Source organism: Anguilla anguilla, chromosome 6, assembly GCF_013347855.1.
Source record: "Anguilla anguilla isolate fAngAng1 chromosome 6, fAngAng1.pri, whole genome shotgun sequence".
Classification (NCBI taxonomy): domain Eukaryota; kingdom Metazoa; phylum Chordata; class Actinopteri; order Anguilliformes; family Anguillidae; genus Anguilla; species Anguilla anguilla.
Window position 1 is genome coordinate 32,958,832 of NC_049206.1, and position 16,216 is coordinate 32,975,047.

The 16,216-nt window shown below is 39.6% G+C and overlaps 1 protein-coding gene across 2 annotated transcripts in view; it reads right to left on the reverse strand.

Annotated features, from left to right (window-relative positions):
* The window catches only part of ahctf1 (AT hook containing transcription factor 1), a 224,807-nt gene that overhangs the window by 43,125 nt on the left and 165,466 nt on the right, over positions 1 to 16,216 (reverse strand). For both annotated transcript variants that reach the window (XM_035422269.1, XM_035422270.1), the window contains 2 exons: positions 2,193 to 3,492; positions 1,876 to 1,984 (listed from right to left, as the gene is read on the reverse strand). In XM_035422269.1, the coding sequence (XP_035278160.1) occupies positions 1,876 to 1,984; positions 2,193 to 3,492 (1,409 nt within the window). The remainder of the gene's footprint in view (positions 1 to 1,875; positions 1,985 to 2,192; positions 3,493 to 16,216) is intronic.

Genomic DNA, 16,216 nt, shown 5'->3' on the forward strand with positions numbered 1-16,216 from the left:
ATATGTGAGGCTTTAATAGACGAGTGTTTGGGTTAATGCACATGTATTTTAGGGTGTTCTGATGCAAGACTGCAAAAAAATATGAGACGAGAATGGAAATTTATGCATATGACCTACTAGAGGCAATTCATAGCTGGTTGCCATTGTGGCAAAGGTAAATTTGTCTGAATTATTATTTATTTTTTTAAATATTTCCTGCAGAGGTCATCACATTGCTCCATTCCTTTGGGAGGCAGTAGAGGATTGATTTGTACATGTACCAACCTGAAATGGCTATTGTGACCACATTACATTTATGGCGACTCTTCCCCTACGCTTGTTAATCTTATTAAAACACATGACACATTTTCAGAAACAGTTGCCTGTTACAGAAGTCGAGCGACGATGACTCTGGAGATGGTTGGCTATTGGGTACGGAATTAAACAACTTCAAATATTAAAACTGTTCTGAATTTCCTTTTTAAAATTTTTTATTTTATTTTACCAAATGAGACGTGTTAACATTTAAAGCTGCCAGTGCCTATCCATTGCATCCATAGATCCTGACACTTGTCCAAAACCTGACTTCACCAGAGTTGGAGTGGTGCAACAATGCTGTTTTCCAGCCATGCGCAAGATGCATTTTGAATACTAGCAGATGCATTTAAATGAACTCACTGCGGCTGTGCTCATTTACATAACCATTCTTAGTAAATACCCTGCTAAATTGAAAACGTGCCAACACAGACTTTAGAGGCACTGACAGAAATTTGCAGCATGTTCAGTAAATATTGCCCTAAGTTTCACAATTTGAGTTTCACACTCTGATCTGCCATTATTTGCAACATTATCACCCTGATATATATTAATGGGCCATGTGTATGTTAAAAAGGTTAATTGTGGATGTTTTCTGACCATCTATGATAAATGTAGAAGTGGATATTAATGTGAAAAACATTTATGCTGATCTCGTTGCTCTCCCTTATATCATGAGAGACAGGTATATGTGGTGTTTGGTAAATCTTGGGGGGGCAGGGGGAGGGCGAAACAAAACTTACGTATGGAGAAAAGGATAAATGTGTATGCATCCTAAGTGCCCGCATGATCACAAAGCTTTTGGAAGGTCGAATCTGAAACTGACTTTTTGAGAGTTGGAAGGATGAATAGATACTGAATAAAAAACTGAATTTCAAGGGGATCCATAGAAGTTCAGGTTCTTGAAATTCAGATTCAAATCGCATCATTCAGCCTCAAAACCTTTCATATGAAATCAAATTATTAAAATTAACTAGATTCAAATTCAGTTTCTGGAGCGACAAATTTACACCATAATGAACAATTTCAAATTTAATCCAAAAACAAAGATAAGACAAAGTAGTGAAAGACCGTTAAAATTGTTCAAGCAATGCTACAAGTTCAGTTTCAGTTAAAACTGAAATCTGTAACCTTAGTTTTTAAAGCCTGTTTTATTGGTCTGAACAGTAGTTTTTAATTGATAAAGAATAAAGGGGGCAGATGGAAAGAGCAATTAAAGAAAAGCATAAATTTATTTAAAAAAAAAAAAAAAAAAAAAAGTTTTATATATTACTTAAACCAAGATTGTCCAGAGACTAAAACATTAAATTTAACATTTGAACAAATATTAATTGCTCAATTCCCAGCTGAACATGCGACCAATTTAATAATTCAATAACTCATGGATGCTATGTAATCTCGATTCTCTTTTACCTCTGAGCGCAAAATGTGCAAATATGCAAGTTATCAGAGTATCAAGTTACATGAGACACAAATATCACAGACAGTAGTAATCAGTTATTAAACAGAGATACCAGAATACAGCTTTGTTCTGCAGTAGTACACATTAGTAAACAGTAAATGTAAACATATGGTCTGTACCTATAGGAGGAGGTTGCCCAGGCCTGCGATGCTTGCCTTATGCTGGAACGGGTCAGTGGGGAAGAAAGATCGTTGCCAAATAAATGGCGCTCCACAAACTCATCCAATCCTGAGGAGAAGGTAAATGGCCCATGGTTCAGTTATTCAACAGGCCAAATTTACATCTGCAATTAGCAGAAGCTTGTATCCACAGTGACTTATCTTTAGTGCCAAGTGATTAAAAGAAAAAAAAAAAATATATATATATTTTTTTTTTCTTTTAAAGGATAAATTCAAATCATTAAAAAAAATTCTACCTGAAGCAGTGAACTCCTCACCTAGGTGCACTGTGCATTGCTTAGCCTCTCCCTCCTCAAAGCTGTACTCCACCTGTTCCTGCTCCAAGCTTGCCTTCTCCAGCTCCAGCATAGGCTCTGTCACTTCCTTCACTGGAATCTGCTCCACCACACCCAGTTCATGATCAGGCTGCGACACTTCCTGCCCCAAGTCAGACTCCCCTGCTTGCTTCCCCAAGTCAGACTCCCCCGCTTGCTGCCCCAGGCCAGACCCCTCCGCTTGCTGCCCCAGGTCAGACTGCTCTGCTTGCTGCCCCAGGTCAGACTCCCCCGCTTTCTGCCCCAGACCAGACTCCTCTGCTTGCTGCCCCAGGTCAGACTCCCCCGCTTGCTGCCCCAGGTCAGACTCCCCCGCTTGCTGCCCCAGGTCAGACTTCCCCGCTTGCTGCCCCAGACCAGACTCCCCCGCTTGCTGCCCCAGACCAGACTCCCCCGCTTGCTGCCCCAGACCAGACTCCCCCGCTTTCTGCCCCAGGTCAGACTCCCCCGCTTTCTGTCCCAGGTCAGACTCCCCCGCTTTCTGTCCCAGGTCAGACTCCCCCGCTTTCTGCCCCAGGTCAGACTCCCCCGCTTGCTGCCCCAGGTCAGACTCCCCCGCTTGCTGCCCCAGGCCAGACTCCTCCGCTTGCGGTCCCAGGTCAGACTCCCCTGCTTGCTGTCCCAGGCCAGACTCCCCCGCTTGCTGCCCCAGGCCAGACTCCCCCGCTTGCTGCCCCAGGCCAGGCTCCCCAGCTTCCTGTCCCAGATTAGGCTCAGCTACTTCTTGCTCCTGGTTAGGTTCTGCAAATTCTTGTACCAGGTTAAACTTCACTTCTTCCTGCCCCAATACAGGCTCTACATCTTCCTGCTCTCCAGGTGCTTCATCCAACTTCTCTATACCTGTGCATGTGGGGGGCAAGGGGAAGACCTCTGGGACCACAGACTTCATGTTTATAGCCACCACTTCCTCCACCTCCATCTCCTGTCGCTTGTCCTCTGGGTCCTCGGGTGTGGGGGCTTCATGCAACTCCATTGTGGAGTCTATATAACAGGTGGACGCACTGCTTATTTCAGCCACTCCCACCACATCTTCTTCCTCATCTTCCACCACCTCATGCACAGAGCAGCAGCTTTCTGATTCGCCCACCTCTTGTCTCAGCAACAGGGCCTGCGGAACAAATGTCAAAGTGTCCTGCTCTTCCTCATCTTCCTCCTCTGGAGGCAGCCCTCTCAAGCCTTCTACTCCAGGTTTGGGGAGAGGAGAGGTGGATGACAACAGGCAGACCTCATTCTCTGCTGGAATCTGGAAGGAATTAATAATACACACAACAGATCATTTTAAAAAAGAGGCTATACATTTTCTAGACTTTAAATTCACAAAACATGAAACTGTAGTCAGGCATGTACCGGAAGTGGGCGGAAAAAAGGCAATTCAGAAATATAACCGCAAGCAGCAATACACAGGGTCTAAGCACACATCGCTAATATTAAGACACATTAGAAACTATCAGTATATATTGCCTTCATGTGTAAGTCCAATGTCATTGTGTTGATCTGAGATGTCAACATTGACATTTGGGTTTAGAATGTTATATTATGGCATTATATTAATTCTCAAGCTGTAGAGAGGTTTTCATTTACACCATTTACTGTACATGTACATGGATGTATATTGACTGTGCATAGTACCATTTTAGGTCTTAGGTTGACATCTTATCTGTCTCTGTTGTGCTTGTAATGTTCATGAAATCATTTTGGGCGTAAATGACCACTCCATACTATTATTCTGTTTACCAATAATTGTTAAACACTTTCACAGAGTTCCCAAGCAACCACGTACATTTCAAGTGAATTCCTTAACTATTTTCCAATCCACATCCAATATTTTCAATAGTTTCATAAATTACATCTTATCAATTTAACTTTTTCAAGTTTTTTTTAGAAAGAGCTTGCAAGGAGCTGGTGAAATGACAGTCATCATCTGATCATTACTTGCCATTAAAAAGTATAACTCACATTAGTAACAAGTTGTAGTAAATCTGATCTGACCACATGATCACGATTAAAGTACCATCTCATTTTGAGCCAGGAAAAACCCTGTATAGGTACAATAAATTTCCGTCACTTTTACGTGTATGCACAATTACTAGCCAAGCATATGTACAAAGTTATATTTTGTTGAGATTCTGACATCTTATAGTTGCTTGGTGTAGCTGCAATAGTTAAATACATTCTAAAAATCTAAAATTAAGTTGAACAATTTAGTTCATTACTCCGCATTTAAAAAAGTACACCCACAATATTCAAGCAATCACTGAGGGGAAAAAAGCACCTTTCATTTTCCAAAAAAAAAAAATCTAGATCAAAATAGACTATTTGCAGTGATAACTGCTGAACATATTCAAGGAATGTTTTCTACAAGGGCAGTCAAAGTAGTCTCAAAGTTCACACCCAACACTTTTTAGGCTGAACACAAAGTTTAAATGACCTAACTTGTGTGTTGCGTTGGCCTTAAACAGACAGACAAGCAATGTCTAAAGCAGTGGTTCTCAACTCAGGCCAGAAAGGGCCGGTGTGGGTGCAGGCTTTTGTTCCAACCAAGCAGTTACACACCTGATTCTACTAATCAAGGTCCTTAGTAAAGACTCCAAAGGTTGATTAGTAGAATCAGGTGTGTAACTGCTTGGTTGGAACAAAAGACTGCACCCACACCGGCTATTTCTTGCCCGAGTTGAGAACCCCTGGTCTAAAGCATCCAAATAAATATTCTGTGAAACACAATATACAATAATTCCTCTGGACTGTGCTCTTGCCTGTGTGTGTGTGTGTGTGTGTGTGTGCAATAAATATAAAATAATATACAAAGTGAAAGCATTCAATTAATTTCTAATTATAAATGTTAAATATTGCCTTTGAAAAATTAATATGTTAAGTTTGAATTGGGAATAGCTAGTGTACGAAAGTTTGCCTAAGCTGTCGTTAGTACTCGAAGCCACTCTATTCTATAACCGGAGCTTCTGATACAGAGTTTCAGTTTGTGTTGCCTGCCGGAGAGAAAGTTTTTAATTGTCTTTATTTTACTGTTTCTGTGTTATTGAATACAACGTAAGTAACTGGCCAATGTTACCATGTATTTATATTGTAACTGTAGTTCACCCATTGTTATTTCATAGTAATGTTTCTTCAGTTATTTTACATTGCCATTCAGCTAGCTTTAGCCAAACTCTGGTAGCCATCATATATGCCATTTAACTGTTTCTGTTGCTAGGTAGCGATTCTTAATGGCAGTTAACCGTTTTGGTTACTAAACAGCCATTATCTGATGATAGTGAGCTATAATTAAGTTACAAATGAACTAATTATCTTTACTCGGAATGCCATTTTTCAATGCCCGTCTAACTCTGTTATATGCAGCACTATATATATTTAATTACTATTGGTTTTAATAAAGAAATCAGTTAATTGTTTACACATCAATGTTAATACCATTCGTACTGTCAATACCGTTTACATTAACGCAAATACCGTTCACCCAATTACTAATATTGCCATCTAATATGCTATCAGGTTGCAATATTGATACTATTCTGACAGTATTTTAACTAAACATAGTTTCTTTTATACAACATTTTATTGTTTATTATTGATGTTAATGTACAGTAACCCTATGTAAAGGATTATTGTAATAATTCGTATTGTTCCTTTCAGACCACACACACAAACATACAACAATAATTAAAGCCTTTAAACTGAAGATCCTCTAGTGATTCTCTGACCGAAGGCACACATCTCTATATTGTCACCAACTCAACCAGTGTCATTCCCAGAGAGTGCCTATCCATCTCAAACAATAGCTAGAATGGCGAATTGTATGACCACAAGTCTGGATTCTTGAATGGAATCTAGTCTGTAACAGCTTCACATTTCAAATCAATGTGAAACACCTTGTCTTTACATAGTATGGCATCACCCTTACTCAGCACCTTTTAAATGCAAAGCAATACGCATTGATTTGATTGGCTTGTGGAGGGCACATCAAAATCACAGCAACACAAACACACTTGTTAAGAATTTAAGAACTAGTTGCATTAAAGCATATTTGAAGCATCTGCAAATTAAGTGATTTTCTTGTGAATTTCTTCTATATTTGTAATATGCAGGGCTCTATAAGACCACCATGTGTTTTGATTAAGCCAATGGCTTGTACCTGCTTTGTTGATGTACCAGTCAATAGGCCTTCAAAGTTTCATCACTATGTCTCACTCATAATAGTATTTCCAAAATGGCGGCCAATCCAAAAGGTCAGCAACACAAAAGATACAGACCGATGATCCAGATGAGGAAATTTATAATTACAATTTTACATCTCTAAAAGACAACATTGATTTTGTTATAGCGCCACCATATTGATTCAATTAGGCCACTTTAAAGTTTGGCTGATGATGCGAGTGCCAATATAGCCATCAAATTAGCATTTTTTTTTTTTTTCCCCCACAGGAACAATTTGTTTTTTGTACATCCACCACCAGGTGGCAAATGTGAGCACTCAAAACCACATTTGACAGTTAACACCTTGACAGCGGGACTCACAAACAAACAAGAACAGTGGCTTGCGGTCAAATTACCGCTACTCATATTTTAATGGGAAAGGCGAGGAAAATACATTTTAGCGACAAGCTGTAAATGGGGACATGCTCGTTACCCATAAAATTTTTGTGTGTATTTGAGTGGAATGTATGTCTATAAATGGTTATTCAGCAAACTTCGCATTCAGACTGTGAAACTTAACAACAGTCAGATCTGAGCGTTTTCAGCACATTCCATAGGTTAACGTTAGCCATGTCATATATGAGAGGATTGGTATAAATGTAACGTATCCTAAATGTTGCACGGTCAATAACTTTTTGTACACAGCTGCGAAAGTCGCCATTTGAGGATTGTATACGCGCAATTCAGTCCTATACCAAATGTTTAATGGAAAAGAAAAGCCACCTGGGTCACATGCATTTATTATAAGCACACACCAGATTGGACTGCATAGTATCTTTTCTTTTGCTATTTGGTTTTGTGTTCATTTGTATTGCATACATTTAATGGCCAAATTAAACTTTCATTAAAAGATCTTGTTCGAAATGAAATGGTCTGTTGTCAATGAAATGAATGCATCCTTTTGCAATGCTGTAAAACATTAACTTCAACAATGAACTTTATTCACAGGTCAATACATTGTCTAACAACAATAGGTTACCATAGACGTTTTGATGTAGAAATTTATGGTAGAAAAAACCAGCATAACTTATCAGAGTCAATTAAGTTATGAACGTAATTGAAATAGGTAATTACTACTGACACTTGTGTTTTATTTTTTGAATCAGTAAAGAAATACAGGCAGTTTGCGCCAGCTTTCTTCACAAAACCCTCAAAGCAAGTTCTGGTACTTGCCAGGTGCAAATGTTTGAGCTACTGAATGACTGACTTTGATGTGAATTGCTCAAATTGTTTCGCACATATAATCACACAAAATTCATTCATTACAGTTATGTGATGAAGCGGATAAAGACTTCAGGGTGGGGATGGATAATTGTGGCTAGTCATATAAACAATGGGTTTAGAACTCGTTAGAAATTTTCACTTTTTCACTGAAATTGAGACGTTGAATACAAACTGAATAGACTACATGACATCTGCTGAAATGTAACCGATTTGTGTGCGGTCCCTGCTTGTTATGACTGAAGAAATTACTTAAAAATACTTCACTTTCGGAAATACTGTATTTCTTTTAACCACTTCTTTCCATTTTGTGTGTGGTCTTGTCTTCAAGAAAATAGTTTTGCAACATATGGTTTCATAATATTCGTGAAATTAGGTTGGTGTGGGAGAAGAAATATATGCGGTAACCTAATGTTGGACAGTACCAGGAAGTAAAGAACACAGCCTTTTTAATGTTAAACAAGGCAGATTCCTTTTGTTTCGCAAATGAATATTTGGAGATATAAATTGAACAATCTGTCAAAGAAATTGATGAAGAGTGTTACATCAGGCCATCTATTGCTTGAAGAGATAGATAATCGGGTATATAGGCTAGTATTGTGCTTATTATCTCGGCTAATTAAGAAAAATGAACAGCTTGTTACAATTCTGGGATTGCAAACTCAACCACATGAATGGGAAATTTGTTATTTTATTTTAATTTTACAGTATACAGACAAAGCCGTTACAAGAAAGTGCAGTTAAAAAGAGCATGGGTATATAGATGCTTTCAATGGTAACAACATAAACAAACGTTACTGCGCATGTGCGTTGTTCTGGCCCTAACTTAACTTCCGGCAGACTTCCGCAAGCAATCAATAACAAGAGTCCCTCTAGACTATTTCTGATAACAAGCAAAATAAATAAGTAAATTATGGTAGCTAGCTAGTTAAAACTATGTCTAGCCAGTATTATTTGGGGTTACCAGCCAAAGAAAAGAACCGTTACTTGGCCAAACTCAAATGCGATAACGTTACACTACCAGAAAAATGTGACAGATACAGACAGTGTTGACAGTATTGCACCTTGCTGAGCATCATACATTCCTTGCATAATCCATAACTATTCTGGTTACATGTACATTCCTGTGTAAAAAGTGCACTCTTTCTATGATATTGCTTAAAAACGACAATTATTTACATGAGACACAAACTGGGGCTAGTGGGCAGCGTGTGTAGCCAATGTACTGTAGGTTATTTATTAGCATGCATTGATGGAAAAACATCGTGGCTCTTAATAATAGTTTGGGTCATCTTGCTAGGTTACCACAAAAAAAAATGATCAGTCAATGTAACACTGTCAAGTCATTGGAAACAGGTATCATAACGTTAGTTCAAAACGTAGCTAAAGCGTATCAACTACTAGCATTGATCTAACGTTACGGTGTATGATTTATATGTTAGCTACGTTTAGCTAGCTAGCTACAATCAATTTAGTTAGCTAATTCATAACTATTGCAGCCTTGTTACTGGTCAGCTAGCTATTAGCTATCGCTTATCATTTTGTGTAAGTCGTGTAAGTCGCTCTGGATAAGAGCATCTGCTAAATGCCTGTAATGTAATATCATGAGATTGTTACCTGAAATGAAGTGAGTGCTAGAGTGAGAGCACCTATTTTTTCTGTGCCGACAAATAAGTCAGAGGTGGTCCAGCGCTAGCTTTTTGTTGCTAAGGGGAACGTGTATCGACCGCCACATATAAATGAATGGAACTTGACATAAATTTGCTAGCATACTGTATACGTGTCCTGTCTTGCGTATTTGAGGTTAATATGAGAAAGGGTGGTCTCTATCAGCACGTCTAGGAATCCGTACACTGTTGTAACCCAAGTCGCCGGACGCAATAGAGCCGTTAGGAAAGCAGTTTGAAATTATGAAGCAACGTCTGCGCCATTGGCTTTTATGGGTCGCGATGAGATAGCTAATTCCAAGCGTGTTGCTTGTCTTAAAGTTGATATACTAAACAAGGCTGTATTAGTATTACTAAATGTGTATGTATGAAGTTGATTTTTTTTAAAAATACAGTTTATGATGTATATTTTACAGGACTTACATTTTAATAGGTAACGATGTTCAGTTATTTCTCAAAAATACGAAGTAACAATGGGCAAGCACCAGCTATAATAATCACAGGGATCAATCAATCAATCAAATTGTATTTGTATAGCGTATTTTACAGCAGTTGTCACAATACAGACAGCTCTGGCCTAAACCCCCACAGGAGCAAGCCTAAGGCAACAGTGGCAAGGAAAAACTCCCTGTAGCAGATGGGGAGAAACCTTGGAAGGAACCAGGCTCAAGGGGGAAACCCATCCTCCTCTGGTCGAGGGATTCAAGCAATTAGTTTCACAATTCCCTTGTGGGGTTACAAAGTTAAATTATGTATTTTTACAAATTTTCGAAATGGCGTTTTTTCCTGAGGTCAGGTTGGACCCCACAGCACAACAACCTGAGCCCAACGTCAGTCTGCTCATCAGCTTCAAACTTTCACTCCGTTTGTAGTCGGTGTCATATTAGCCAGTAAACACAAACCCAATAAACAAACACAGACCGGAAGTTAACTTCGGGCCAAACGCATAGCCTTGGCAACGCGCGTGCATCCGATGAAAGAGTCTATAAAATAAAAGTGTCTTTAAATGTCCTCAGACAAAGAACCGTCACGGCTTCCTCAGGACTTCATTAACCTGCTCAATAAACATCCTGGTCTTGCGTTCACTGAAGCCAGGAAATTTCTCTGCTAAGATATTCAAGTATTCTTGCAGGTTCTTGCAAATGCTACAGCATAATCAAATAACATAAATCGCTGACTTGTCTGAAAATAACAGCGGTTTGCTTTAATACGATGTTAAAAATAGATGTTTCCCCTCGTAAGCACTGGGGAGAAAGGCATCATCGTTTGTGCGACTTTTGGAGTGGGGTTATCTTTTTTCTTTGATCAACATGAACCAATATTTAGTGTTATTAATACAATAAATCTAATATACACACACATTTACTCATATTGCTAAAATATGGGATACAACATTTAATTAACCCCTTAGCGCACATGCCAAATCTAGCCAAATTTTGCCCATTTAGGGGGTACCCTATTTAAAGCTTTATAACTCCAGATGTAAACACCACACAGACTTGAAAAAGGTGGTACCCACTGGAACCCCACAAAACAAATGTTCTTTATTTACATATTCCCTGTTGTGACTAAGCCCGGTATTTCAGTCAAATGGAGTCCTTTTGTAGAGCTTCTATGTACAAAATGCACTTACAATGATTACTTATCACACAAACTAAATTCACTTAAAAAACTATCAAACCACTTCGTTTTAACTTGCTGTGTACTCTGACTAGTGCTCCCCAACAAACACTACGTAATGACGTTGCACTTTGGTCATAATTTGCAACAATACCAACAGGTGACGTTGTGACAACATTGCTCTATGGTCGCAAAATAACCAGTCCTCATGGAGACTGTTCTGCAACGTTGCAGTAACGTTACAGAATTACGTAAATACGATGTAATTTAATAACGTAACAATTACGTTATATCACAGTCCTCATCCTTACTTCATTTGAAACGTTACTGGTAGGTTGTCAGAACGTTTGTAAATGACGTATTGGCTTACATTAAAATATCTGTCTATCTGTCTGCACGGTTACGCTTGGACCGTTAATACGTTATATCCAATGCAGGTTTTTTTAAATTTTTTATAGAATATGATGGATAAGCGGGTATAGGGTTCTAGGGTGGCTGACATGGATAGGGATTTTATAGTAGGACTAGGTGTAAAGCATGGAGGATAAAATATAGTTTAGGGTGAAGGGATTTAGAGTGTAAATCTATTGTCTGATCCAACCTCCGGAGCAGAAGGTGGCGGTAATTCACCAATAAGCTGGACACCACCCGCTGTAAAACAAGACGACGACAACGTTATATCCAATCACATGCGCATATTGCTGTGACAGGCTCTTGGAAGAAGGTCGCTGTGGTTTCAAATTCTCCGTGGGAAAATCTGGGTTTGACGGCGTACAGCAGGTAAGTGTTTCATTATGCCTTTATATTTAACTGAATGTATTAATGCGACAATACTGGATGCCAACCGCCGTAAAAAGTTAAGAAGAACTGGATGTATTGCAGACCTTTTCAGTTAGTAGTATTTGCAATGTAATGTTGGAGTCCTGCTTTCAGCATGCATGTTTGCAGTTCTAGCTGAATGTTGCTAATGCTTAAAGTTAGCCGGTGAAATGGTGATGTTCAGACCTGGCGTCTGTTCTGGGACTAATTAGGGGTCCAAGCAGTGAAGCTGGTGGAACCCTATTGTATCCGTTAGGATTATTATTAGGGGTCCAAGCAGCGAAGCTGGTGGAACCCTATTGTATCTGTTAGGATTATTATTATTATTCTTATTTTTCTCCGCTAAAAGTGTCTGAGGCTCAGCAACCATAAGTCCTAGAGCAACCAAATTTGGCAGGTGGGTTCCTATGACCTCCCATTACTCAGGCACTACAAATCACCTATGTCGGCCAGATGGTGGCGCTATAACAAAGGATCATGCGTAAAAGGCCATAACTCCCACACCGTACGTCAGATCAACACAAAACTTCATCTACCTATGCAGCTCAACGTACTCTTCAACTTTGCCTTTGGGACCACCTATGTCCGCCATATTGTTTGCCCGCCATTTTGACTTTTTAGTTGGGGCGTGGAAGCTTTCTCCACTAAAATATCTAAGGCTCAGCAACCATAAGTTGTAGACCAACCAAATTTGATAGGTGGGTTCCTATGGCCCCCCGCTACTCAGGCACTACAAATAACCCACATTGGCCAGATGGTGGCGCTATAACAAAGGGTCATTTTTAAAAGGTCATAACTCCCACACCGTAAGTCAGATCAACACAAAACTTCATCGACGGATGCATCTGAATGTGCTCTACAACTATTGGGACCACATATGTCCACCATACTGTTTGACTGCCATTTGGACTTTTTTATTAGGTGGGGTGCGGAAGAGCAGTAGCTCCACATCTAAAGTGTTACGACATCTAGTAAACCTCTTTACGGCAAGCGGCTAGATGACATCCATGGCGACGCAAGTAATCCGACACTGTAGGGTCTAGTTTTTATCAGTGAGGGGAGGGTCTGAACGTCGGGGAAGCAATGGAAGACAGTGCCAGCCAGAGTGCATGCTAGGTTACCAAAAGTTTGTTAGTAAAAGCTTTTTGAGAGGATGAATAATTACTTTTCTTGAGCATGGATCCATTTGAAGACAGTATCGGGTGAGTTTGTTTAGTCTTTGAATCTGACATTATGCTGAGAAATGACTAAACCATTTTATTGATAGTATTTGAGTTTCTGTGCAAACGCGCGAAAACATGCTGGTATAATAAAACAATGACGGTAATACATACATAGTCCGCTTCATTCAGTTGCTACCATAACATACCAAACTATCTTGTGTCTACAGCTGCAGTTTCTCGCTGCAATTACTAATATTGAATATAAACAAAAGACGCCATTTATGCTGTACTCTGCCAATGTCTAAATAAATAATACGGTACTCTGAGAGTAGGAAGCAGGTAGCATGGATGGCGAGTTGATATTTCGTTTTTTGCTACTAAAAGTTTGTTAGTAAAAGTTTTGAGAGGATGAATCATTATTTTTCTTCTTTGGCATGGATCCATTTGAAGACAATATTGGGTGAGTTCGTTTAGTCTTTAAATCCGTCATTATGCTGAGAGAAATCGTATTCTCAATTTAATCTCTAAATTGACTGTAAGTTTAGTGTTGTAACTAGGTAGCTGTTTCGTAGGTGACTTAATGCACTCGTCTTAAATTGCTTGAATTTTTGCATAGACTGAGTTGTTGCTGTTCTTGTTTGTGTTAATCAGTTTAACCTACAGGGCCCAAATTGAACTAGCGGTTGTTCCCTGCACTTTGAACGGTATTTCTCTCTAGGGTTTTCGACACACTTGTTCCTGGTTATGGTTATACACTTTGTTGTACATCGCTCTGGATAAGAGCGTCTGCCAAATGCCTGTAATGTAATGTAATATTCCATAACAACAAGATAAACCCAACATTAGCCCTAAAATATGCCAATACAGCAGTGAAAACGCTACTCACTGAATAACGAAATAAGCGAGACAAAATTTTTAAAAATTATACCATGTCATTTTACAGTCAATATCTGGGACTAAACATTGAATAAATATACAATCTTACCATTGGTTTTACGCGTAGACATGTGCCTTTTGCGACTGAGTGGTCATATATTGTCTTGGACAATCCGTTTGTGAGATATATGCACATTTGTGATGCCTGGGTAGGCTACCTTCAAAAATAGCTGTGAGTAATACCGCACCTGTTGCTTACGGCGTTGTCGCCCTTTTTAGTACAATTTGGCTTGATTGACAATTCATTTATTCAGTAGGTGAGAGTATAAGCTTTCTAACGATGTATAATATGTCTGATTTTGCTTTTGGAATAGCGTTTTATAGGTCAGCGCAACCAAAAATTTTCTTATCTGCCAATGTCTAAATAAAAAATACGGTAGGCTACTCTGTGCGCAGCACGCAGGTCGCGAGTTGATATTTCGTCTTTTGTTTCGTTTTTTCTCAATGTCGTATTTATTATTTGAAATGTGTATTTATGTGTTATTATTCTATCTGTCTCTGAAGCGCTCTGAAATGTGCATTCTCTGCTAAGCTGAGCAATGGATTGGACTATGTGTGTGACGCCTATTTTAGTTGCAGCGCAGAAGCGCTGCAGCTCTACATACACGCCGGACCATCTAAATGCTGTTTTATACTTTGCACTTGCGATGGGCCAAATCATTTGTGCGGCATATTGCACAGGTTGTGCAGGCCACGTAATTAGATTTTGTTACTGACCGTAGTAGTTCAAAAGACAGCACCTTCATTTATATTTCCAAACCTGCTAAATACTGCACCAATGACCACAAAAATGCTAGATGTAACTTGTTGCAACGAAGACATACACCTGACAAAAGCGTTTTTAGTCGCATATTTAACGTTGCCTATCGGTTTTGTGAATCAACTGTTACAACCTGTTAGTCAAAGCCATATGCCAGTGACCTCATTTCAGCAGTCAACCAATCATCTTCTTTACGGCGTATGCGGGCACTGGTTACTAACTACGTGCTTTTAATTTCTTGAGGAGGTCTGCGTCTTCAACGTGGCTGTGGTCTGCAACCGTCGCACATGCCGCACATTGCGCATAACCCCTACACAGACCCATTTTTACATGTACTATGCAGAAGTATAAAACAGCCTTTAGTGTTACGACATAGTAAAGTCCTTTACGCCTAGCGGCGAGGAGACATCCATGGTGATGCAGTAGATATGTTGGGTGAAGTTATATGATCATGAGGACAAAACCATTTAAAAATCGCTCCATAGGGGGCGCAATTGTGCCAATGCTTGGACCCCTCCCAACGCCGCTTGCGGCTTTAATTTGAGTTTGTGTTCTGTTAGATAACATATTTGCTAGTTTGAGTATTTAACGCTAATAGCTCAGTGCAAATGTAATGTAAGACCAGCTAAAGTAGGCAGTATACTTCTTACGAAGTAGAACTTTTTGAGCAAAACGAAGCAATCAGAACAACTGACGAACAAAAAGACGCAGTGTTGTGTGTTCGTACGGTGCAGTTTGTGACGGCTTCCAGTGAGAACTTTTCAAAAAGTTCGTTCTTGTTCTCCGACCTCCCCCTCTCAGCTATTGGTCCAAATATCACATAGTTGGTTACGTCACAGTTGAGAGTTCAGAGGGCTGAATTCACATGCTAATGTACGGAGAGTCAACGCCGATCTCTCTTCTGTAGAGATGGGAATTCTGTGAGTTCCCACATGTTCGATGAACGGTGCTACTCGTTTCAGCAAGTCATCAAAACGCCTAGCACACATTCGGAAATAAGAGAAAGTGGACCCCCTTGTCTAAACTCGCATTTTGCTAGATAAACTAAAGCCACTTTAAACATTTTGTTTTGTGTTGTGATCTCGCGTAGCCCTTCTCTTTATATATCCATGGCGTAGCCGCGAGACGGAGGTCTGGTTGAGATTCCAGCCACGGTTAATAGCTGCCTCGTAATTATTCGCCCCAGCGGCGTGGAGTGACTTTAAACGGTGCAGTGTTCTCACTGAGTATACCGACAACAGTGTTCGTGGACATGTTCGCCGATGGTTCTCAATCCTGAAGTTCTTTCTTCTTACTGAGTATACTGCCAGCTTAACATTACCTAGCTGATCTCGGTGATGACCTGTTTAGTTAGCTAACAACTGAGCTAGTTCAACATGTATAAACGGCGGTCCGTAAAGCACTTTTGTTCATGTCCTTTTAGCTAGCATTGTTGCCGGCGCCTCTTTTGAAAGATAACGTATGTGGTGCTCTTTTGAAAGCCGTAATTCACCTTGTCCATGTCCTAATGAGATATCAACATGCTGGTTAAAATATGCATCATAAATATGATATAAAATAGTTGTGTGGTGT